The following is a 23,157-nucleotide window of genomic DNA, read 5'->3' as shown; positions in this document are numbered from 1 at the left end:
TAAAACATTCACAAATGTTGGCTCATTTGACATTTTTCTGCAAATATTTAATTCTACATGTCATGTTTCTGACATGTTAGGTCTTGATATGCCATCCAGGCTCACTGCCATCATTTAAAAATCAAATGTCTAAACTTTTTTTCTAAGTCAGTCTGTGTTTTTCAAACAAAATTATAGGTAAGACAAGTATTTATATGGAAGTGGTAAAAGTTGTCATCCTTATTTCTTGTCTAACTGGTGGAGTGAGAGGTCTGTATGCTGTAAACGTGAGGAAAAAGACATAGAAGGTCTGTGGAAAATGTGGGTTTGTATCAGTCTTCAGCTACAATGTGTATGTATTTTTGAGAAACTGTATTTTAAAAACTAAGTCCCTAAACAGTCCTGGATACTGGAAAAGTTATTTTATGTCCGTCGCTGAGATAATACTCTGAATTGTTTAGGCCTGCAGAAAGTATGCTTTCCTAAATAACAGCAGCTTGGTTTTGAGGAATTAGCAGTAACTACTTAACGTATCATACCTGATTTGAACAGGCAGAGAGGTATGAACAGGCTGTCCTGACCTTCTTATCACACTTGTGCAGGTGTGATGACATCTCAGGTCTCATGAAGGTGGATGTTAGAAAAAGAACAGGGGTTCTGCTGTTAAATAAATAGTATCTTTAATCACCATGACGAGCTTCATGACTGTTCAGAGTAAAGAAGGCTTCTATTTGGCTGTCCAGATTCTAGGGACGGAAGTGCTTTTTGTGTCATGTAGACCATGATTCAGTTTGCGGAGGGAGGGGAGTCTGAGCGTTCCCAATTGTCCGACTGGCTTAGCAGTAAGGTCGGCAGATGAGAAGGCAGGGTAGTGGACAATCTTTAAGTTCTTTAAAAGAACAAATCAAAGCACCTGTGTCTGTTGCATCCAAGTTTTTTTGACATGAAAATATGGGAGTGGGGGAAGTATGTAACGCTAATCCTGTGCTTACGTGTGACTTGTCGGCTCTTTTCTTTTTCCCTTTCCTTTCTGCAAGTTCTCTAAATATTTCCTCTCCCTTTTGCAGTGGTAGTCGCTCTTCCAAAACCTTCAAACCAAAGAAGAACATTCCAGAAGGGTCTCATCAGTACGAGCTGCTAAAACATGCCGAAGCCACGCTGGGAAGCGGTAATCTCCGGATGGCCGTTATGCTTCCAGAGGGTGAAGACTTAAATGAATGGGTTGCAGTTAACAGTAAGTCAGCTAACATTTTTTTTCATAAGGGGGTTTTTGAATGTGGGCTGACATTTGTGGGAGGACAACTGTGTACTCCTTTCTGGTGCGGTAGGCTCTTCTGTCCTCCACGCGCCGCTCTGCTGTGGTTGGGAGAGGTGAATGTCGCATCGTTTAGAGCTGACGGATGCAGAGCGTCTCACTGAGACAAAACCTCCTTAATCGCCTTGCGCCGAAAATACCTTCCTGTTAACAAAATAATTTTTATTCTTAGTGGTTAAAGTCAGAGCACTTGATGACAAACAAGTGCTGAAGTAGAAATGTCACTGCTTTTTTTAGGAAGTAGCCTGTCAGTGCCCTCTTAATATGTTTAATCTAGCTCTTCTTCGGCTAGGTTTGTTACCCAGTGGTACAGTCAAGCCTCTACATGCTACGCGTAAAACCTTAATTTAGTTAAGCGTGAGGGCCAGGTCTAAAAGATGCCGAAGACTACAGCCACGTGTATGGCCTGGCTTTCCTTTTGCCTGTAACAAACCTAGAGATGGATCTTTGCAATTTTTCCGAAAGTTAGTTCCTTCCTTTTTTTCTGACAAAGCGTTGAGCCTTTGCTCTGGTAAATCCCTGACCTGATTACTTTAACTTCCTCTAAAGCTATTTGTCCTAGCTCTCTCCTTTCAAGCTAGCTCAGCCCGAACAATGATGCCCAAATTAGTGTTTTCCGATTGCTTGACCATGTTCCTCCTCCTTCCTTTCCCTGCTGCATGGCTTTGCTGCCTGCCTTCTGCGCTTGAAGAATGGATTAACCGCAGTCCTGTCATGCTCCTTAGCCCATGCAGAGTTTTGGCTGCCACAGACTTTGTGCCATGCCTGGCTATTACCTCATCTCTTGTGTCTTTGGCTTGGTGTGCTTCTGTGATTGTACGGTAGTGATTGTGCGCTGTAGTGCGCTATAAATTATGCTCAAGATAAACGTTTTGTAACTTTTTATGTGGTTCTGCCTGTTTCTTCTTGCTCTTTGACATGTTTGGGCAGTGAAACTTCAACCTTCCGGTTCTTAATTACCCCCACGGTGCTCTGGAATATGACTTGCTAGAGCATCCAGGGAATGTTGAAATTGCTGACACAATTCTTGATAAATACAGCTTATTCACACTGTATTGCAAAACTGTCTAGAAAAAAAGCCAGCCCATTTTTATGAATAAGCATTACTAAAGATGCTTCATAGATGGCTGGCATAGTTCCCTTTTGGTGGTTTCTGTGCTCCATGTCTCTTCTTTCCTGTGTGGCAGCAGTGTTTTTCCTTTCCCAAATGACTTAACTGCTAAATTAGCTGGGTGCCAAAAGGCAGCCAGACTACTTGGCAAAAGAGGGGGAGCTGTCTTGTGGTACCTGCTGCATTCTGTAATGACACGGTCCTTTTCTGTGCATCCTGCCGCCAAGTGGATTTTTAATGGTTAATTGTTTTGTCTAGAAGTGATTAACAGATTACGTGCTCGCTTCATTTACAGCATTCCTCTACCACACCTAGTACCAGTTCATGGTAGCTGTGAGCCCCTTGTATTGGTTGAGATATCTAATAAGGAAATAAAACGTGTGGCTTAATGTCGTTGCTTTTGCTCTTCACAATAGTGGCAGCGTAGGAACAAACAGGTTTTGCGCTTCTACTTCTTGCTCACCTCTTAGCCTTACTGATGTCTTGTTGTCATGAGTTGATGTATGTGTAGATTGTTCAAATATGTTTCCAAAATGAAAAAGGGTACTAAATCAGTTAGGTCTGAGTTTCATGTGATACCTCCTTGATTGGAAAATGCTACAAAGTAATTTCAGAAGTACATTTTGCCTCTATCTTTGTAATAGAACAGCAGACAGTGTGCACCTCTTCTAGTAGAAAAGCACTTGGAAAAAATAACCTAAGCCCTCAAAACTTAAGAACAATGAGTAAAAAGAGGAAATGCAAATATGCAGGCACACGGTACAGCTCTACATGTGTTGGAAAGGAGATTCTTGCTTTTTTCTTGCTTGTCGCACGCTGCTGGCTTTGGTGCATGGGTGGTATGTCTCATGGCCTTTTGAGACTTGCACGTGTGGGACTCACAATAATTAGTCATCTTGTCGAAGTCTGTGTGGGTCTTTTGAACATGCTTGCCTTAAAGCAAACATGGGGCTGCGGTTACTACTGGGAGCAGGGAATGGAAACTTAATGAACAGTTCTTCTGTACCCTTAAGAAACAGGGGCGGTATCTAACCACTCCTGGCTGCCTTTGGTGTTAACAGCCTTCTCCCCTGGCCCAAACAAGTGTTAGGGGCCCTCCTGCTCCTGTGTAACTTTTTTATCAACCTTTCCCAGTGTTGTATTCCTATTTTATGCTGTTGCTCTGTGGGGGGCGAGGGCAGAAGATTTTTAGCTGGAGGTGAACTGTGCTAGGTGCATGCCATACCAGTTGTTTGCTTCCCTTTTTTGATACCTGGCAAGTTGCATGACACAGTTGTAGCTCATATCCTGCATCTGCTGAACAGTAGCTGTAACTCGCTGCTATGATGTTCGTGTAATCTTTGATGTTCATTCGCTGCAAAAGTCAGTGAGGGGAGCTGCAGTATTTAATCCTCCCTTTCCATCAGCCATCAGTTACTTTCACAGTGCCTGGTATCTGCTGGTGCTTATGTTTAGGATGTCAATCTCTGTTTCATTACAGCAAAACTGTGTATCTTTGTAAAAGGTTAAGCAAGGAACACAAATTTGGCCAGGCTACGAAGGCAGACGCTGGCTTCTCTTTGGCATGGCACCAGATTGAGAGGAGTGGATTGTTGGTGTTCATTCCACACTGTCCTGCAGATGGTTGTGTGAAACTCTTCAGTGTTGCAAGTGGTAACTTGCAATAAAGAAACAGCTTGTCACAGTAAATTTTAAGTGATGGTGAGCCCAGGCAGACTGCACAGTGGTTCCTCATCCTGAGGAGTAGCTCCGCAGTTGTGATTCCTAAGTGAGGTTTCTGACTGTAAAGGCTCCTGTTGTCAGAGGTGGCAGGCCCAATGCTCTTAGCGGTAGAAGCGATGTAGCCTGGACTGGGCACTGGGGCATTATATCCATTTATATGTTATATAGGGTTCTTTTCTGGGTAAGAGCGTGTTGCTGGAATAGTTAAATTGGCAAAGCACTGGGGTTATATAGGGGTTGAATGCCACTACACTTGATCTGGGTTTTTATACGATTGCTGAATTTCATCCATGCATAAACATGGATGAATAAGGACGCCATTAAGTTCCCGTATGTGTGTACTTATGTGGGTTCATCCAGAAGCAGAATTTACAGTAACTGTTGCCGGGTGAGGGAGACAGGAATGTGTAGTAAATATGTTATTCTTGAACCACATCTGCACTTAGTTAGTTGTAAGAATTTAACCCAGCCTACTTAAAATTTTATTTTCTAGTGCTTAATATTGGTCACTTTTTGATTTTTACTCATGACATCCACTGTCTGAAAGACATTTTGAAAACATAACCTTAGGTATTGATACTTCGGTGGTGTGCTTTAATCGGGCAGGCAGCTAAACACCACACAGCCGTTTGCTCACTCCCTGCCCCAGTGGGATGGGGGAGAGAATCAGGGCAAAAACAAAAAAGTTAAGTTCATGGGTTGTGATAAAGATAGTTTAATAGCACAGAAAAGGAAGGTGGGGGGCGGAACCAAACAAAACCCAAGTAAGTGATGCTCAATGCAGTTCGTCACCACCCACTGACAGCTGCCCAGCCAGTTGCCGAGTAGCGGCCCCCGGCCAGCTTTCCCCCTGGTTTATGTGCTGAGCGTGATGTCCTGTCGTCTGGAATATCCCCTTGGCTGGTCTGGGTCAGCTGTCCCAGCTGTGCCCCCTCCCAGCTTCTTGTGCCCCCCAGCCTCCTCAATGGCAAGGCCCTGTGAGAAGCTGCAGAGTTTTTCACTTAGCGTAAACACTGCTTAGCAACAACTAAAACATAGGTGTGATACCAACATTATTCTCATTCTAAGTCCAAAACAGAGCCCTATACCAGCTGCTAGGAATAAAATTAACTCTGTCCTGCCTGAAACCAAGCCACTTGCTTATGTGCTGCGCTCCTCAGAAGATGCAAGGGGGGCCATTCATCGAGGGGGGATAAAGTGAATTTTATAAACCGATTACAGTAACCACAGTTCCTAAGAACAGAACCTGCTGTAAGGTTATCGAAGAAGCGTCTTGCTTTCAAAGAGTTTTAAATAATCAAGCACCTATTTCAAGGAGTAAGAACTATAGGAACATTTAGATGTGCTCTCTTTTGGTCTATCATTTCAGTAATTCAACTGCAGACCAATTAAAAAAAAAAAAAAAAAGCTTTGTTTAAGAGAACTACTTTCCCAAACATGTAACAAAACGTATGCGATAACACCCAGCAGAAAGAAACTCCAAGGATAGTTTATAACAAGGAAACATTGTGGACTAAATATTAATTTGTAGTAATGAATTGATTATCTAAGGCACAGGAGTTGCTGGGCAGTGCAACTGTTCCTATGTCATGACTTCTGTACCCACTTCCCATCCAGGCAGTGTCTGACCATAGCATAACTGGAAGAGGGTAGATTTACACTGGATATAAGGAAACAATTCTTTACTGTGAGGGTGGTGCGACACTGGCACAGGCTGTCCAGAAAAGTTGCGGATGCCCCATCCCTGGAAGTGTTCAAGGTCAGGTTGGATGGGACCTTAAGCAACCCCGTCTCGTGGAAAGTGTCTGTGCTCATGGCCCGGGGGGGGGTTGGACTAGATGATCTTTAAAGGTACATTCTGACCCAAACTCTTCTGTGATTCTGTGAAGTGTTCTTTGAGGAGACAGTCCTTTGGGATACAAAGCCCAAGGGGAGTCAGTGTCACCTGATAAGTAACAGCTCACTCTCTAGTTGGAAACTTTACACTGAAAATCTTTGTTTTATTCCAGACTTGGCAGTAGAATTTGTGATTCTAATAAAATGCACCAAACTTTCAGAAAAGGCAATAATCCAGCTTTCTTTTTCCCTTTTCTTCTTTCAAATGACAGTTTTGCTGCAGCGAACAATGAAGTAATTATTGCCAGAGGCTGTTTTACAAAGTTGGTGGTTGCATTCTGCATCTCTTTCATAATACATCTTAAGAAAGCAGTAATAATGAGTTTTTTTTCCAGAAAATATTCCAGGACCTTCCTCAGCGGTGTGTACTTTACAGTTAAGGCTGTAGGAAGCTTGTGTTACTGTTGCATTGCAGAGTGTTAATTGATGGCTTAAATTCTTTTCAGCTGTTGACTTCTTCAACCAGATCAATATGCTTTATGGAACCATTACAGACTTCTGCACAGAGGAGAGCTGCCCTGTGATGTCTGCTGGCCCAAAGTAAGATTATTTTTTATGCTTTGTTGAGAGCGTGCAATTTTTGAAATGATTTTGCATTTGAAAACATGAGACCAGCTCAGTTGAGTGCCAAAGATAAGGTAGCTTCTGTATGTGGGAAGTGTGTCTTCTCTTGTTATCCGTGCAGGGGAAAAAAATTTTGAAGCTTTGCTAAGGCAGTGGGGGGTGGAAAGATGGGGTTTTTTGTTTGTTGTGTGTTTTTATTGTTAGCATTTTATTTTTTTCTTTAGCCTGAGAAAGAAAAACTTGGTTGTTGGTTTTTTTTTTAATGTTAATGAGGTCTTCTTAAATTAAGATTGGAAGTTTTTTATATGCAAGTGTTCAGTTAGGGCTTACGAAAATCTTTCTTTTAGGCTAAACTTGACTACAGTTTTGAGTAGTCTGAATAGGAATCCCCTACCCTGTCCCTCAGTTAAGTTTTGCTTCTTAGATTTTTGCTTAGGCTTTTGTACAGACATCCCACGTTTGTGTTTTTGCTTGCTCTCCGCCTGATTAGCGTGTTCTAAAGAGACAAATACCTGCATTTCTAAGCCGGTGGTGAGGGAGGGCACTGCTTCTTTTTAAATGACTGAAAAATCTTAAACAAACAATGAAGAAAAACAGTCCTCTCCTTCACTTCCTCCTCCTTTATAATGACATGTGTTGCTATTGTCTGAAGCTGGTAATGGCCAGACGGTGTGGTGGAGAGCTGGGGCTGTGCAGCAGGGAGAGCAGGAGCTCGGCAAGGCAAAAGCAGCCAGGCGGCCCGAGGACAGCTTTGGCGCTACGTTCTTCAGCTAAAAATGGACGCTGCCGAATACCAAAAGCAGTGTGGGCAGGCAGACCTGCTGCTGCAAAGCGGGGAGGGGTGAAAATACAAAAGGAATAGAAGTTTACCATTATGCAGAAGAACTTCGGGATAAGTTTGTGCAATAACGTAGCCCGTTGTCTGCTTTGTGCTTTGGCATGCAGAACAGACTCTTATTCATTAAATAAGAGCATGAAAATATTTCTTTGCTTTATTGTTTGTCTTCTGAGAAGCAGTTATTTGGGGGTGGAAGTTAATTATTAAAGGATTAGTTGTCTGGTTGCTAGACGAAACAATTTATTTCTCTCCCAAGAGATGGATAGCCATTGACAGAAATACATGTTGTACTCAAATATTGTTATGAAGCAGGGTAGAAGAGACGTGCTAGAGGCTAGAAGATGCATTCTGCCAAGGTTTTAATCGGGCGATCTTGTCCTTAGGATTTGTAGAGCATTGCCCGAACTCTGCAGCCCCTGCCTGTGCTCAGGGATGGGTTTTGCGAAAGGATCAGAAGCGTGTGTGCACGTGAGGGGCGGAGGCCAGGCAGGCACAGGATCGGGTGATGTGTGAGGCTGATGGTGACCCACAGCGGAGGATATACGGTGTTTTTCTTAGTTTGAGCAAGCGTGGCTTGCTTTCAGTCAAAAGGTGGCCTGCAAAATTTTTTTCAGGGAAGTACTGCTGGAAAACCTGTCAGCATGAAAGCACTGGTATTTACAGACATTTTCCTCTGTTTCTTATCTCCGTTTCCTCTTTATCTTCTGGCTCAGGCTGTATTAGTTGAAGAGGCATTGAGTCTGAGGTGCTCATTAGTGTTTCTAGGCTGAAGGTTGCTGTCTCCTCACACCTATGGCTAAGCTACCACCAGTATTGCATCCTCATCTCTTTCAGACAAAAGAGTATGACTTAGCTGAAACAACTTAACGTGAGGTCATTTGAAACAGCTTAGGCAGCCATAGCACGAGTAGCTGGAGAGAACTAAAAGCAGCAAGCGCTCTGTGGCTCTAAAGTCTGATTTTTGCTTTCTCCCTTGAAAAATACTGATGGTCGGTACATTAAGAAGGCTTGTACGGTGCTGGTGCGTACATCCCTAGATATTTAGAACTCGCTGTTGCTCGGTTGCAGTTTTTGTAGCATGACTGACAAACTTAGAGCAGTCTATGGAAAAACTAAACCAGATGTCTCAAGTGAGACGGTAACCAGAGCAGAAATGTGTTGTTTCCTGAATCCACTGCCAGGTACTGGTGTTTTGTCTTTAAAACCCCTCTAAAAGGGGAAAAAAAGTTGTCCCTTGGTAACAGACAGGTCACCTAGGTTTGTGTCTGTTTTTTTGTGTTTTATTTTTGATGCAGGGAAGGTTATCTTCTCTAAAGGGCTACCTTTAAGCCAATGCTTGGGGCTGTATGACTACTCCTTTGGCCCACTGGTTCTATTTGGTAGCGTCCTTAACAGAAGGGCTTAGCTGGGGCAGGTAAATTTTTGTGTGCTGTGGGATCACTTTAATTTCTTCTGGATTTGTCTTTCTTGGAAAGATTGCTGACTTAGCTTTTATCAGCGTGTTAGTACATTGCATTAGTTAAGGATTGACGTCAAGATCAAGAACGGAGCTCCTTCTTCTGCTTTACAGTCCGTTGTCTAACAGCTCAAAAAAAGTATTGGTTTAATCTGTACCAAAACATATGATAATTCACTGTAATGTTCCACTTTTTACACTTCAGCAAAGACCAACTGTTTCTTACCCAGACAAACCCTAGCTGGTTATCACTTGTTGCTGTTCTTAGATCAGTTGCAGTATCACCATCAGTGCAACAGGCATGATAAGAGCTTAAGAACCTGCATAGTAGTTATATGGGTCATAACCAGCATTGGGTGAGGGGAGTTTTTTTTGTTTTCATCCGTGGCTGCAAGTCCTCAATAAGAGCGCAAAGGAGGGACATGGCTGCTGCGTTTTTCAGAGCTGGTTGTCTGAACTGGGGCTCTGAAAATCCCTGTTCAGGCCTTTGTGTGAGCGCACTAAACTCTCTCTTAATGGCTGTGAGATCCTTCTGATTTTCCTGAGGTTTGTTGGTCCGCAGTGCTTCTGTCTTCAAATGTTCAAATCAGAGTAGCTGGGCACTGCAAAGTGGACAGCTCCCATAAATCCGACATGGGCGTAGTACGGTGCAGCTAACCGTTCGCATGCTGCCTTCTGCCCGGTGTGTCTGCGGCAAAAAAAAAAAGAATAAATCACGTAATCAGGTCCTTGAAATACCCTGTGTCTCTTAGCGATACCAGTCCTTTTCCCTTTTTGTGATGCTCCACGCTGTGTCTGTGTCACTTGATGGCCGAGGGACAAAACAAAGTACTTTTCAGCAGTCTTGATGTGATATGATTTTGCTGGGATTTAGAGGCGATAGGTCCAAATAAATGTCCGAGAATCTTTTGAAAGGCATTACCGAGTCGCTGCATTTTATTGCTGTTGGACAAGATAGCAGCTTTAGTTTTAGTCAAGCTGTTTTTTGGGTTTTTTTGGTGGTCGTTTTCCTTTTAGGCCATGTATGTGTAGGTAAAGGAGCTGGTCCTATGATTGTTTATTCTTAGGGCTATTTTCTACTGTGAGAAGCGTAGTTGGGTTTTCTGTTTATAGGTGGCAAGTAAGTTGGGTTTATCAGTTTGAGAGAATTCTACCGGAGTCATTAAGGATTATTAGCTTTTCTCCTGAGCTTGCCAAAGTGAACTGTATGTTTCTTGCTCTGTCAGTCACATACTGTTTTGCCCTTAAAAAAAACCTCTACTGAACTGTAGAGGTTTCTAAAGGTGTATTTTCTGTAGAGGAACTGCCTATGGCAATAAGGTTAATTTGTTTCTATCACCAGAGCTGCAGGTGTTCACTCACAAGCTTGAGCTATAATGTGATTTTTTCTTTTTTTTTTTTTTACCCTTCATTTCCTGTACTAGTTGAAATGATTCTAATGTATTGGAATTTTTGTGTGTTCGTTTTCTTTTTTTTGCCTAAGAAGTTGGGCTAGGATTCCTGACTTGGTTTCAGTCATGTATTTAGTCATGTAGGAAGAGTTCATTTTCCCTTCCCTTGCGAACCCTTAGCCTTTTGGCAGCCTAGGAACAACCATGAATTTTTGGCTGTGTTTTTGAGATAGAATTTTGAAATACTTTCAGGACCCTTGATGTGTTGCCATTATAAAAATGGGATCTTTTTATACCATTGCAAGCAGCACGCTCGTCATCATTTGTAAAATTTGTTTGTTGTGAAAATGTTCTCCCAGCTACTGTTCTGACAGAACTGAATTTGTTAAACAAAAATAGAAGCCAGTTTTATCAGATGCAGTTAAGCTTTGCATAAAATGATGCCTATGATTTGAAAATAGATGACCTTCTCCACTGTCTGCACAATACTGATGGTGGAGATAGCAAGGGAAAGTTTAAACAGTGGTGGTTGCAGCCCAAACCTTGTGTTTTGCTGCTGCTGTACTGAGAAATAACAGTCAAATTGAGCACCCTATCTATGAAAAGAAGAAATATTAACCATTAACAGCATCTCGTCTAGTTCTTTTGAAAAGAACTGAGAGAAAACTTGTAGATGAAGTGGGTATGTTTCCTGTAAAAGCATGACTGAGTTGACCTCACTCTCCTTGTCTGTTTTGTTTATTTGTTTTGAAACTTTACATTTTGAAGGAGGAGTGTTGCAGCTAGTCTGAGTCACTGGTCTTTTTCTTCTCTGGGAGGATTTCAGAGCTGCGGAGCTTAGCAGTCCTTTTCGCGTCTGGCTTGGCGGCGGCGCCCCACAGGTGACTGTTCTGCAGCAGCGCTGGGTGGCTGAGCAAGGCTGGCTGATTTAAAACCGACATGGGAAATGATGCTGCGTTTGGATTTAGAAGAGAGGGCTGTGCACGGCTCTGTGCTGATGAGAAGAAACTGCTCAGATGTTAGGGATTGGCAAGGAACATTAAGATCCATGCATCTGTACTCAGCAAGACATAGAAAGAAATGCGGTGGTTCATTTGAAAGCTGTTATTGTCAGGATCCCAGTGTTAAATGTATTTGTTTTTTTTAAGCTCTCATCTTGTTCCGAAGATGAGCCATCATCTTTTGTGTCTGGACTTGTGTCAGTTGTTTTCCCCAAGCCAGTCAAAATAGCTGTTTCGTGCTCTGGTTGTCCGTGTGAGTGGATGCTGTTCAATATGTTTTCCCATGGCTTTTTCAATTCCTGAAGTTAAAATGATGAGCGTACAATCAACGACGCTGGAATCTGCTCATTAAATGTGCTACATGAAAGGTGTCAGCATTACTAGTTCTGGAAATGGGAAAGGATAAAAAGAGCACACGTTTTACTGTTCCATAGTCATGTCAGTGCTTTGTAAAGGTGTGATACCACCTTATCTACAGATGGAAAAATTAAGCTAAAAGACAGTTACTGGCCTGCAACTATCAAGTGGGTCAGTGGTACAACTGGAAACTGAGGTTCTTCTGCATCTTGTTGAGCTGCGTGGTAGCCCTAGATCTTCAGATAAGAACCTTTTTAAAGGAGGACTGTTTAGCCTAGAAGCTTTCTTCTAACTGTTGGCTGAAAGGCACTGTACACCAGCTTCCAGTTTTGTAATAGCATTCCTTGGCACTAGCCTACCTCTGAATATATTCCATGTCTCGTACAATTGTAATTTGGGAACCTCTGGCAACAGCCAACGTACTTTGGTCTTCAATTACGCAAAATCTGTAAGAATCTTCTATGAAATGTCTTCACTTTTGAAATTGTAGGGGATTAATGTGTCTGGCTGGCAGCTGCTGCAGATGTTGAGCATTGCCCCTCGCTTTCCAGTTCTTCTCTGCCAGCGGAGGTGAAGAGAAGCCCATTGCTAGGGCCGATTGGGTGAAATTTCACATGAGAAATCAGTCAGGTGCCTTCACGGATTTGAGCCCCGGAGCTTGGCTTTTATTTTGTGTGAGAATCTCATGTAACTTTTTGATGTTTCACTTCAGCAGGCCGTAATGTTTTTCTTCTGGAGGGGTAAAACCAAGAAGAATAAGTAGCTATTGGCCTTTCAGGGTTTGGAAAACTACTTATACAGCAACTTCTGATGTATAGGGATGCAGGTTTGACCACAGGCTGCTGTGTGCATTTTTGGCAGGAGCCTTGCAACCAAGCCCGAATGAGTAGTGCTGTAAAGGATGAAGTTTTTGACAGGTTTCACAGACTGCAGATGAGAGTCCAGCTCAAGCAGGATTGCAGTGGGGAGGTGGGGTATGGAGCAGCCGCAGATGACTCGGGAGCGTTTGGGCCTTAGTTTCAAGGAAGTGCTGTGGGAGCGTGTGGGAGTATGGGGAGTGGAGCAGGAAGAGCAACCTTCCAGGCCTTAATATGAATGATTCACTTGTGTTAAGAAATGTCTTGTTGTTGTTGTCCCAACCCAGATATGAGTACCACTGGGCAGATGGGACAAACATAAAGAAACCAATTAAGTGCTCTGCACCAAAGTACATTGATTACCTGATGACTTGGGTCCAGGATCAGCTGGATGATGAAACGCTCTTTCCTTCTAAAATAGGTAAAGTAAATAACTAAAATTGAACAATGTATTTGGATTACAGTTGTACAGGAATATTCAAATCTTACAGCATTAAACGGTCGTCTAAATGACTGGTGAGTAGGGCAACTTGAAAAAATTACATTTTTTGAAAATATATATATATGTAAAAGCACTTTTATCTCTTAAGATAAAATTTATGTGGTAGTACATGAACTCTGATCCATGTGTTAATACTCTTAATAAACATCTGTCACGGTTCTGAATGCAGGAAGTACTGTGTTTCTACTTAATAACTGACTGTTGATCAAATCTGATGTGTTTTCATTTTGAACAGTGGGTTGTTTCCTCAGAAATAAGGCAGAGCATCTCAAAACTTATAACCAGTAATTGGTATAAGCTGGCAGCTTTTTGATGCAGGAAAGATGTTTGTTCCTTATGAGGAACTTCGCCCAGACCTTACCTCCAAAGAAGCTGAATTAGATCTTTGATCTCTAGTTATTTTTTATTTTTTTTCTTTTCAAGTGAGGATGCAAGATGTATGTTTTTAAGAGGTTTATTTCAGAATAGCAGGAGGAAAACAATGAACAACCAGCAGTTCAGAAACGATAGCAAGAAGAAAGCCCTGCTTCTAGAGGCATGAAGGACGATTTGGCCTCAAGCTCCTAATTGGCATTTTTCCAGTGCACCACTACACACAGGTTTATGATCCGTTGTGGAAAAAGGAGGGGAGATCTCTTAGTTGCTTTCATTTTGTGAATAGTTTCTGAAGCATTTGACACATTTTCAATAAGCCTCTTGAGAGAAACTGAGAGGTCAAAATCAAGTGGCATTTGTTTTTACTTACAGTTAAGCAGATAATGTGGAGAAGGCTGGTTAGTTTGGGAAGAGGTGACAAAAAGCTCTATTTTCCCCGCTCAGTGGATGTGAGCGTGGTTTCCTGGCATACTATGGCATTCGTTTTAGCGTTTCAGGGTAGAGTTCAGAGCTGGGGTAGAAGTCCACTTGCTAATAGGAATGATATTAAATAGAGGTTAGAGTTAATATTAAAGTTGCGTTTAAAAGATTACATCAGGACTTGATCATTCTTTAACTGCAGCGTGTACTTTGCTGAAGACTTTTTTTCTTTTAATAGGATGTATTTTGAAAGGTAGCGATTAAGAAAGAGACTTAAAGGCCACGGTGGGTAACCAGCTACGTATGAACTTCCCATGCGATGCAGCAGCCAGTGAAGCAAACGTAACGTGTGTGTAAGCAGGGACAGTTTAAGTAGGAGTATGAAAATTTTATTACTGGGGTTTTAAAGCATTGGTGCGATGATGATCGGCCTATAGCATCTAGCTTGGGCCTCTGGCCTTCAGGCAGGACTTCAGCAACTGGAAAGGCTGCACGAGAACTAAGCTAACTGGGAAAACTGCTATGTGATGAGAAGCTAACAGGTTTAATCTTTTGAGATGGTTGATACGTATCTTTTTTTAGCCTGCGGATGTGTCTCAACTAAAGAGATTATTACTCCCAGTAGCCCGTTGCTGTTTCCTAACCTATTTTAATAAAACTTGTGCACTGACAAAGATTTTCTGTTGAAACTGATTTTACATGTCCTGGGTCATTGTCACTGAAATGACTGAAAGGAGCATATTTCAGAGTACTTCAGCAGGCAGTTAAGAAAGCAGTAGCCTCTGGCTAAGGGATGGTGATGAGCACGATGGAGTCTTTTTGCTGCGCAGAGGACAAGCAGAAGAGAGCCTGTGCCCGATTCCGCTGTAGCCAAGGGAAGTGTAAACCTCCATGGCCTATACCAAAGGTGGTTTCAGTTACCTACACAAAGGTATCTGGTGTCGCTTGGAGCACCCTGTGGTGCCTTGGACACATGCGTAGAGCCACTGGTGAGACTCAGAGGCTGCCGATGATTTCCCCTTTTCTGCAGTGGCAGTCAGAGGCCAGGCAGGTACTGAGAAGACATAAAAGCGCATTAGATAACTGTGTGTGGATATCTGAATCCTACCAGCAGGGAGGAAGATTCTCGGTCAGAGGGAGGCATAACAAGATTTAGTAGCTGGAAGCTGAAGCTAGGAGGGTTCAGCATAGAAATGTAGTCAGATTTATCCTGGAAAAAGTTCATGAGCTGCTGGTGTACTGAAGGGAGGGAAACCTCCCCTCCGCTCTTTCTTGTTATCGTGCTTCAGCCTAAGAACATTGTGTGACTTACAGACCGAATAGCCGTATGAAACAGAGCGGCCTTTCTCGTGCAGCAGATCGGGTTGGGTTATAATGGCTCTCAAAATACATGAACATAGCATGGGCGTTTAAAAATAAGCCATATTGTCTTATTTCTAGGTGTACCGTTCCCAAAGAATTTCATGTCAGTGGCAAAGACAATTTTAAAGCGTCTCTTCAGAGTTTATGCTCACATTTATCACCAGCACTTTGATCCAGTGATCCAGCTACAGGAAGAAGCACACCTTAACACTTCTTTCAAGCACTTTATATTTTTTGTTCAGGTAAGTGTGGCAGGAGCACTATGTTTAGAACTATATTCTGGAAAAAGCAATGCATCAAAGTAATGCCCATTCAGTTTCTCAAGAGCTGGGTTGTTTGTAGGAGAGTTGACCCTTCCAGGACCCTAAGATAGTGTCTTAGCCCATTTGTATGTATATTTACTGCTAGAAGCAGTCAAAGAATGAAGTATTCTTGGACTACAAAATTGAATACCGAAAAGCGTTCCCTACCAAATAATTCCATAGAATGGGAATTCCTAACAGGAGAAGGCGGGAGGACAGCATCTGAAGCTAGGCTGAAAAGAGTGTGCTTGCTGCAAAGCTACGTGTTGTCCCGCGGCTTATTAAAAAAAGAGCATCTTATGTTTCCTTCCTTTAAGTGTGTGTGTGTGAGATGTAGGCGGTGGAACACTGCTATTCAGCTAACGGCAGACAGGCAGAAAATGCTGTAGTGGCTAAGGCTGGACTCAAAGAGCCTACTACCAAGTAACTTAGATCTGCGTAAGACTTCTCCCCTGAGCTGCACATAAAACTCTGTATGTATGTCTCTCTCCTCATCCTTGTTACAGGAATTCAACCTTATTGATAGAAGAGAACTCGCACCGCTTCAAGAACTGATTGAAAAACTCACCTCTAAGGACAGATAAAAGGAAGAGGATTTCTTGAAGTCACTTGTTTCTTTAGCGAGCGTGTGGTATTTGTTTTTTTGTTAATTTGTTTTTTTTAAAAAAAAGAAAAACAAAAACCTGTGCTGTTACTAATGACAGCCAAGATCTACTTTCTGTGCTTCTATTAGGGGAAATCTTTTATCTGTTAGTGACACGTGGTAAATAGCTTTTTTGTTCCTTTTTCTTTTTCTTTTTTTTTTTTTTTTGTGATTGTTATTCATTGTGGAATTTTGGCAGGTGCTGAGTGTTTATAAAGGAAACATGCTTGGTTGGGGGATTGACTCTGCTGGTGGATGGGTTCTTGTATTGTGTCAGTGGTAGCCCATTCTCATGAAGTCCCTAAAAGACTTGCTTACATTCTCTAAGTGCCTTGGCAGACTCACTTCTGAGGTGCAAAGCACATATAATACTGAACATTGCTGGAAACAGAAAATATGAACTAACACCCAGGACACTTACTGATACTTGTTTTAGAAAAAAATATATATGCTTACACTAAAAAAAGCCATAACTTACTGAAATCAATGATCTCCAGCTTTTAATACAAATATTTGTCTTATTTTTTTAGAGATTAATATAGAATTTTTCAAAAGTAGAGATTTCTTATAAAGAAAAGTGATGGTGAAGTTCTAGTGGCTAAAGTGAAATGATGAAGGTGGTGTCAAAATTACAAAGAACCTGTGCTTAGCGAGTAGTTATATGCCTGTTGCCATTGCTTTTGGTTTTCCATTCTTGCTTTTACTTTATTTAACAGGGAAGTGTCAACTTGTGTTGGTCACTTCAGTTAAGTTTCCTTGCATTTGCCAAATGAATGATCAGTTTGCACAAATACAGTTAGGGAAATATTGAATATTAAAAAAAAAAAAAAAAAGCACTGGGGTAATACTAAGAAAAATCTGCCTTGAAAGATTGAAAAATAACTGCTGAAATGATGTTTGTAAGTTACGAAGAAAAAGCCTGGCTCTGTGGAGGAGCTCTGGTGGCCAGTGTTTTCTGTGGTAGGAAATGTATCTTGGAGACAGTGTAATTTCATGGACCACTTCGGATTTAAGTCAGCATGGTGATGTTCTGCCCCATTTAAAATTGCAGTCCATCTCCAATTCTCCCATCTGTCTACAGCAGTTGGCAGAAGTAACAGGAGCACACTGGTGAATTTGTAGTGGTTTGTAATTTGCTAAGTGCATCTTCTGTTTCTGAGAAAACCTAAACAAAATGTGGCCTTCCCCCACCTGGGTCAAAGTAGACTTGCCTCTCTAGCCTTGTGTTACTTCAAACTAGACATGAGAATCGCCTGTGAGAAGTCAACCTCTGAGGTGAATGAGGTTCTGCAACGCGCTATCCTACGATATCACTAGTTGCCAAACAGGGTACACTAGGTGGCTAACATTGCCAGGCTTTGCTAGCTTGCGACTCTGCAAAACCACTATTTTTAGACCTGAATAACGTGAAGCCCTTAACTGACTGGTGTACGCTAGACTGACTCTTGAACTCCTAAAATTTACAGGTGAAGCCAAGGTTAGCATGTGCATGACAGAAAAGTTGAGATTACATCTTCTGCGCCTTTGCTTGACTGAAAATGCTGAGTAAAGTGGAAAATACTGTGCAGCAGCCATTAGTAAGGGGCCATTAGTGTAGCCAGCTAATACACGTCTAAGCACAGTAATAAACATAGATGCATTTGGGAGACTAGAATCAGTACTTCTGGGTTAGAATGATGTATTTCAGAAGCATCTGAAGGCTATTTTAAGAACTTCATTATCTTCAATGGAGTTAAATTTTCCTAGTCTGTTTAAACTGCTTCCTGGAGAAGCAACTGAACATTTTGTTACCTCTTATTTCTGTCTGCCTGTCTTCCCTGCCCCAAACAAACTTGAGAACAACTGAGAGAACCTAGTATTGAGCTAGAAACTGTCATTGTGTACTTCTTTCACTGCTGCTTATTTAGAAATGGAAATGTGGAGTGTTGTGTAGTGAAGAACGGTCATACAGTACTGTTTATACTGAATTTAGGTTTGGCGACACCAGTGTTAAAAAGAGAGGCTGCTGCTTGCAAAACACCAGCAGTTTAGCATTGGTAATCCAGGCAGTCCTCGGTTTCATTTGGAGCTTCATTACAGTTCAAGAAAACATAGAATGTGTTTGGCTCCTTTGCAGATCAATGTCATTGTGCATTGTAACCTGCTCAAAGGACAAGTGAAGTTTTCAGTTATCCTAATGTTTTGGCTTTTTTTAATGTCCTATGGAATTACCAAGTTGTCTTAATGTATGTATGTCAGAGGAAAGGACTTCTATATTGTGTTTTTCTTAACACCGAGTGTTGGGATTGGATTGAGACAAGCTGACGATGCCAAGGGACCTTTCCCTCAAATGTTTTAACAAACTCCTAGTTTAAAAAAGGTGGAGTGAGGTGTTATCTCTTCTCAGCCAGTACGGATCTGGACTCTCCCGTGTGTGTACACGTGTGTGGGAGGAAAAGAGGGGAGATAGTCAATGTCTGTTACCTCTTCAGGGAGTAGGGGGTTGGAAAAATATGTGCGAGGCATAAGAAAATCAGAGGAAAAAGCAAAGAAGCAGCACAAGCACAATTTCCTTTCCTTTGGCAAGTCACCTATGACGGCGGCATTCACCCCAATGCTTTTGTCAGTCCTGCTGTTTGTAGGACATATCTGGTCTGGCAAACATTGCATGCCGTTCTGCTGGCCAGCGCAAGAGTCAGCACCGTAGCACCGAAATGCTGCTATCTGGAGTCAAGTAATGGGCTGATAAGAGAGAAGGGGCTCCCCTGGGCAGAATATCCCATGTGTTGGACTGGGCAAGTACCGTCCTGTTGAACAGTTGGAGAAAAAGCATTTCTTTGGTATGCGCTATCCTTTTTATGTGCCGGATGGTACGTTTGACGAGGTAGTGGGGAACGCAGTTCTTGTACGGGCTGTGTGCATCATTTGTGATGTCTTTGCGGCTGCAGGATTGTTTTTAACGGAGTAGCATACCTGACTTCTGATGCGGCCATGACTACGTAAGCCTGGTTTGGGAGCAGTAGGATGGCAGTGCTAGCTGCAGGTGCAGGGTTGGAGGGCTCCCATAGTTCAGGACTGAATAACGCAGAAGACTATGTCATCTTTTGAGAGTTACGGGAGAGGTCAGCGTCCGCCTGACTATGCAAAAGCAGCTTAACTCCCACATTTGAACTGCACGATTTTAAACAGACTCTAGCCCTGCAGGAAGCTGAATTTAAGAACATGATCTTAACACACACAGGTCCTAATGCGTGCTTCTATCTGAGGAGAGTTTAATGACTGAAAATTCCCAGCTACAGAGGCGTGAAGAGCGCTGCAGGTGCACTTTGATATTCAAAATCCTGTTTTTCAGTGAAAACCGTGTTTCTGAGTTGAGTCAGTGCTGCTCAGGCGGCTGTGTGTGCATGTTCACTGGGCTGATAGTGCTTATGGGAGAGGAGCCTTCTAACTGGTGCTTTTAACCAAGACACGAGAGTGGGAACGGCAGAAGCCTGCTCCAAGGTGCTAAGTAGGAGATATCCTGCATTAGATTGAAAGCTGTCGCAGTGATTTTGTGTCATGTACCAGCAAGAAACCCAAAAATATTTAAAGTGACGATTTACTTGGAGTCATATATACCAGTGCAGTAGTTCTAATTTTTGGCATACTTCTGCTCTGGAAGGTTGGGGGTTTTTTGTTGTTGTTTATTTTAAATAGCCTACTTGAGAAACTCAGAGGCATCTGCTGCAGTTCAGCCAATCAGAATTAGAAGGTATTATGTAAAAAAAATTAGTCTTACATGGATAGTGTATTTTTTTTATTTAGTATCTGGTAGTAGAAAGAACTTTGTTACAGACTAGTTTCTAGGCATGTAATAAAAGCTTGGAGATCATGATTTGCCTGACAGCTGTATGAACACATTGTTTAATTACCACTTGAAAATAACAACATTGAAGATACGTATGCAGTGTTTGGGATTTAGTATCCCTGTGCTGTTTATATTAGCAGCTTTTAATTGTTTTTTGCTTCAAAAAGATGTGGGACCAGAAGCTGATGTGTGTTTACGCTCTTGAAGGAAGTAAGGGCATGTGGAAATGCTAAACACAAGTTGCCATGCTGTACAAATGGAATACCAGTGAATGTGTTTATAAAATAGTGCATTTGTCAGGGGGAAGGGGGAGGACACCCCCTCGCCTCCCAAATAAAACCCAGAGGAATGAACCCCGAACCAAGCCCGCGCTGCTCCAGGAGCACGTTACAATATGTGTCATGAGCACCTTGAGACAAAAACTTTCCGCTTTGTTGTCGTCGGGAGCAGAAGGTGCTGGTGGGGTTAAACCAGGCTGGGCAGCCAGTGTAGTAGGGTCCTTAAATTCTACGGTTTGTGGTGTTTTTCAGCTACCAGCATTACTAGACCCTGTCAGTGATTTGGGTGGTAACTTCAGGAGGTCATCTACCTCGAGACGGGATGGGACAAACTCTGCTAAGTTTATCAAGTTCAGCCACCGTTGCCAATGTTGACGCTGTTTAGATGGCGTGGATACGTTTGCAGAAATAATTTTTTGAGTCGTTCAGATCCAAGTCAGGGATACGAGTTAATCATGCAAATAGAAAATAAAAATGCCACATTGTGCTGTTGCAGGTAGCTGAATGGTAGATGAAGGGAGAAAACAGGTTTCAAGGGGCAGGTGGCCCGCCTGCAAGTATCGAGCTTCTTTTACTGCTTACTATGCAATGTAGAGCTTTGAACTTTTGCTTTTACTTTAAGATATAGAGGAGCACTGTCCTTACTTAGTATTTAGGAACTGAACACTCTCCCAGTGTCCCTGACACTTGCGTAACAGGTAAGGATACCTATTTGCTGCTATGGACTTTACTTACCTTTCAGATTGTTCCTTTCTCTGCCTGCCGCCTCACCCCCCCTTCTCCCCACCCCCCCTCCCCAATCGTCAGACACAATTTTACTGTAAACACATCCTTTTCACATAGTTGTTCTTTTTCTTGCTACCCTGTCCCCCCCTTACTCCCTGCCAGAGTGCTGTATTACTGTATATAAACTGCCCTTTTTTAGCTGGGCTATTAAAAAAGCTGCAGCACGAACACCAACTCCTTGCTTCTGTTTCAGTAAAAGATTCCCTGTTACACTGAATCTTGTTTTCTTCACTGCTGATATCAGTTGTCTTTTTTCCAAACTGCACTACTAAAACCACTAGCAGTTTTATGGATGCCTGTCGTCTTTTCCTGGACATCTTCTCCTTTAAGATGAGGCTAACATTGGTTATTTTAAGTGTTAAACCTTTTTATTTTCCCGCTTTTCTTAAAATTTCCTCTTGCAAGGTTAAGATTGCAGTCTAGTATATCAAATTACATTTTTGTTTGAAGAACCAATTCCCTAAATTGTTCATAGAGTATTGTATTTTTAGGGGAAATTAATTTTTATAGCCACTAAACTATACTCATTATTTTTGTACATTTGCAACTTCTGACATTTTTCAGAGACATGTCGCGGAGGGAACACTTATTTTCATGGCTGTTTTACTGTTTCGGTATGCTGTGGTTGTGTTACGTAGTACCTAGAAGCACATACCTTGATGTGCAATGGAAGAGAGAGAGGAATGCAATAAAGGTGAATGAGGTTTCAATAAAAGGCCATTTTTGAAGACAAAAAAAAAAAAAAGGTATTACGAAAGCAACGCTAACGTTTCCTCCTCCTTTAGAAGCCTGAGCTATATGGGAGAAAATGCAGTGTAAAATAGAAAATGCAAGATGAGAACCCTTACTGTAAGCTAACTGTGCCAATATCGCTTCAGTTTGTAGTCACTGATTGATACTTTAGTTTTAAATGAGAACAGCTTTTAATTAAAAAAAAAAAAGTTGAATGTTTGAAAATCTGCAACGTGTTTGTTTGAGAGTTGTAAATAATGTATACAGATGGTTGTATGTGATGGAACAAAATATTTAAATTCTAGGTTTTTTTTTTTCAATAAGAAACTGAAGGCTGTTTATAAGAGAAAATAAATAGCTATGTTTGACCATGATTGTCTTCATTTCCTTCTTGAACTTGTTTCTAAATTATCTTCTACTTGTAGATAGATTTTATTTCTGTATATTGTACACATACAAACATTACACATACAAATTAGATTTTTGTAATTGCCTTGTCTGAACTTGTGAATATTTGTATTGCAGGCAGACACAATAGCAATAAAACAACCTGATATCCTTTTCATTTCCTTGTTTCATGAGCTGAATTTACCTGGTACGGACGCAGCTCGGTGTGGGATTTCCAATAACAAGCTCAGTAGCGCATTAAGTGCATATGGGTGCTGATCCCAGGGTGGTTTTGAAAGCCTTGCCACGAGGAGGGTGTCCTGTCATGGCCGTAGCGGTCTGCTGTTTCACAAAATACAGACACCGCTTTTGGCTGTGGTGGGCAGCACCGGTGCCTTTTTTTTCTTCTTTCTTTCTCCTAAAAGCCTCCCATGACGCTGACAGCTACAGCACGCCATGCTTCCTACCCTCCTGTCTGCATCCGCTTCCCTCCGCTTGCCTGCCGCCTTCTCCACTCGCACCCGTAACTCCAAAGCATCCTGTCCCGTGGTAAGTCGCCTCTCGCGTGCAGCCGGAATGCGCTTGGTGCCATCAGCTTGAAAAGGGCGGTTAACAATCTTGCTTTTACTTCAGTCCCCCTGGATTATGGGCTTGGTGTGTGGTTGAGGGACTGCGCGCAGAGTCTCGTCTCTGCTGGCACTCGCAGCTTGTGGCGGTCGTTCGTGGTTCTGCACGCAGCATCTCCCTGCCTGCCCCCACGTCTGAGCTGCGAGGATTTTTCCCTGTTAGGCTTGGTTCTTCAAGAACCACAACAGCCCTACCCTGTGGCAGTATTATGGGAAAGGCGGGGTTGAGGGTGGGGTGGGTGGCTGTTCGAGGGGGTTGAGGGTTTTCAGCCATCACCCTCTAACTAACTTGCCCTGATTGCCCTTAAAGCCACCTGTTGTGTGACTTTTAAGGTATTTCTGGAAGATTTCTTAACACGAGCAGTTGATTGTGAACACCTTTTGGGCACTTCGTTGCGGCCTGTGTCACGTCCCGCCTACAGACCCCTGCA

The 23,157-nt window shown here is 42.3% G+C and overlaps 1 protein-coding gene across 1 annotated transcript; it reads left to right on the top strand.

Annotated features, from left to right (window-relative positions):
- Positions 1-1,032: 1,032 nt before the first annotated feature.
- LOC104623971 (MOB kinase activator 1B) lies at positions 1,033-16,557 on the top strand (the record flags this gene model as incomplete). Its single annotated transcript, XM_010291213.1, has 5 exons — positions 1,033-1,213; positions 6,470-6,563; positions 12,775-12,908; positions 15,225-15,388; positions 15,955-16,557. Coding segments are annotated over 5 exons (651 nt in total), but the record flags the coding sequence as incomplete, so codon positions are not given.
- Positions 16,558-23,157: the final 6,600 nt, after the last annotated feature.

The sequence above is a fragment of the Phaethon lepturus genome, unplaced genomic scaffold, assembly GCF_000687285.1.
Source record: "Phaethon lepturus isolate BGI_N335 unplaced genomic scaffold, ASM68728v1 scaffold8197, whole genome shotgun sequence".
NCBI lineage: Eukaryota > Metazoa > Chordata > Aves > Phaethontiformes > Phaethontidae > Phaethon > Phaethon lepturus.
The sequence above is the reverse complement of the archived record's forward strand: the minus strand, read 5'-3'. Positions and strand labels throughout refer to the sequence as shown.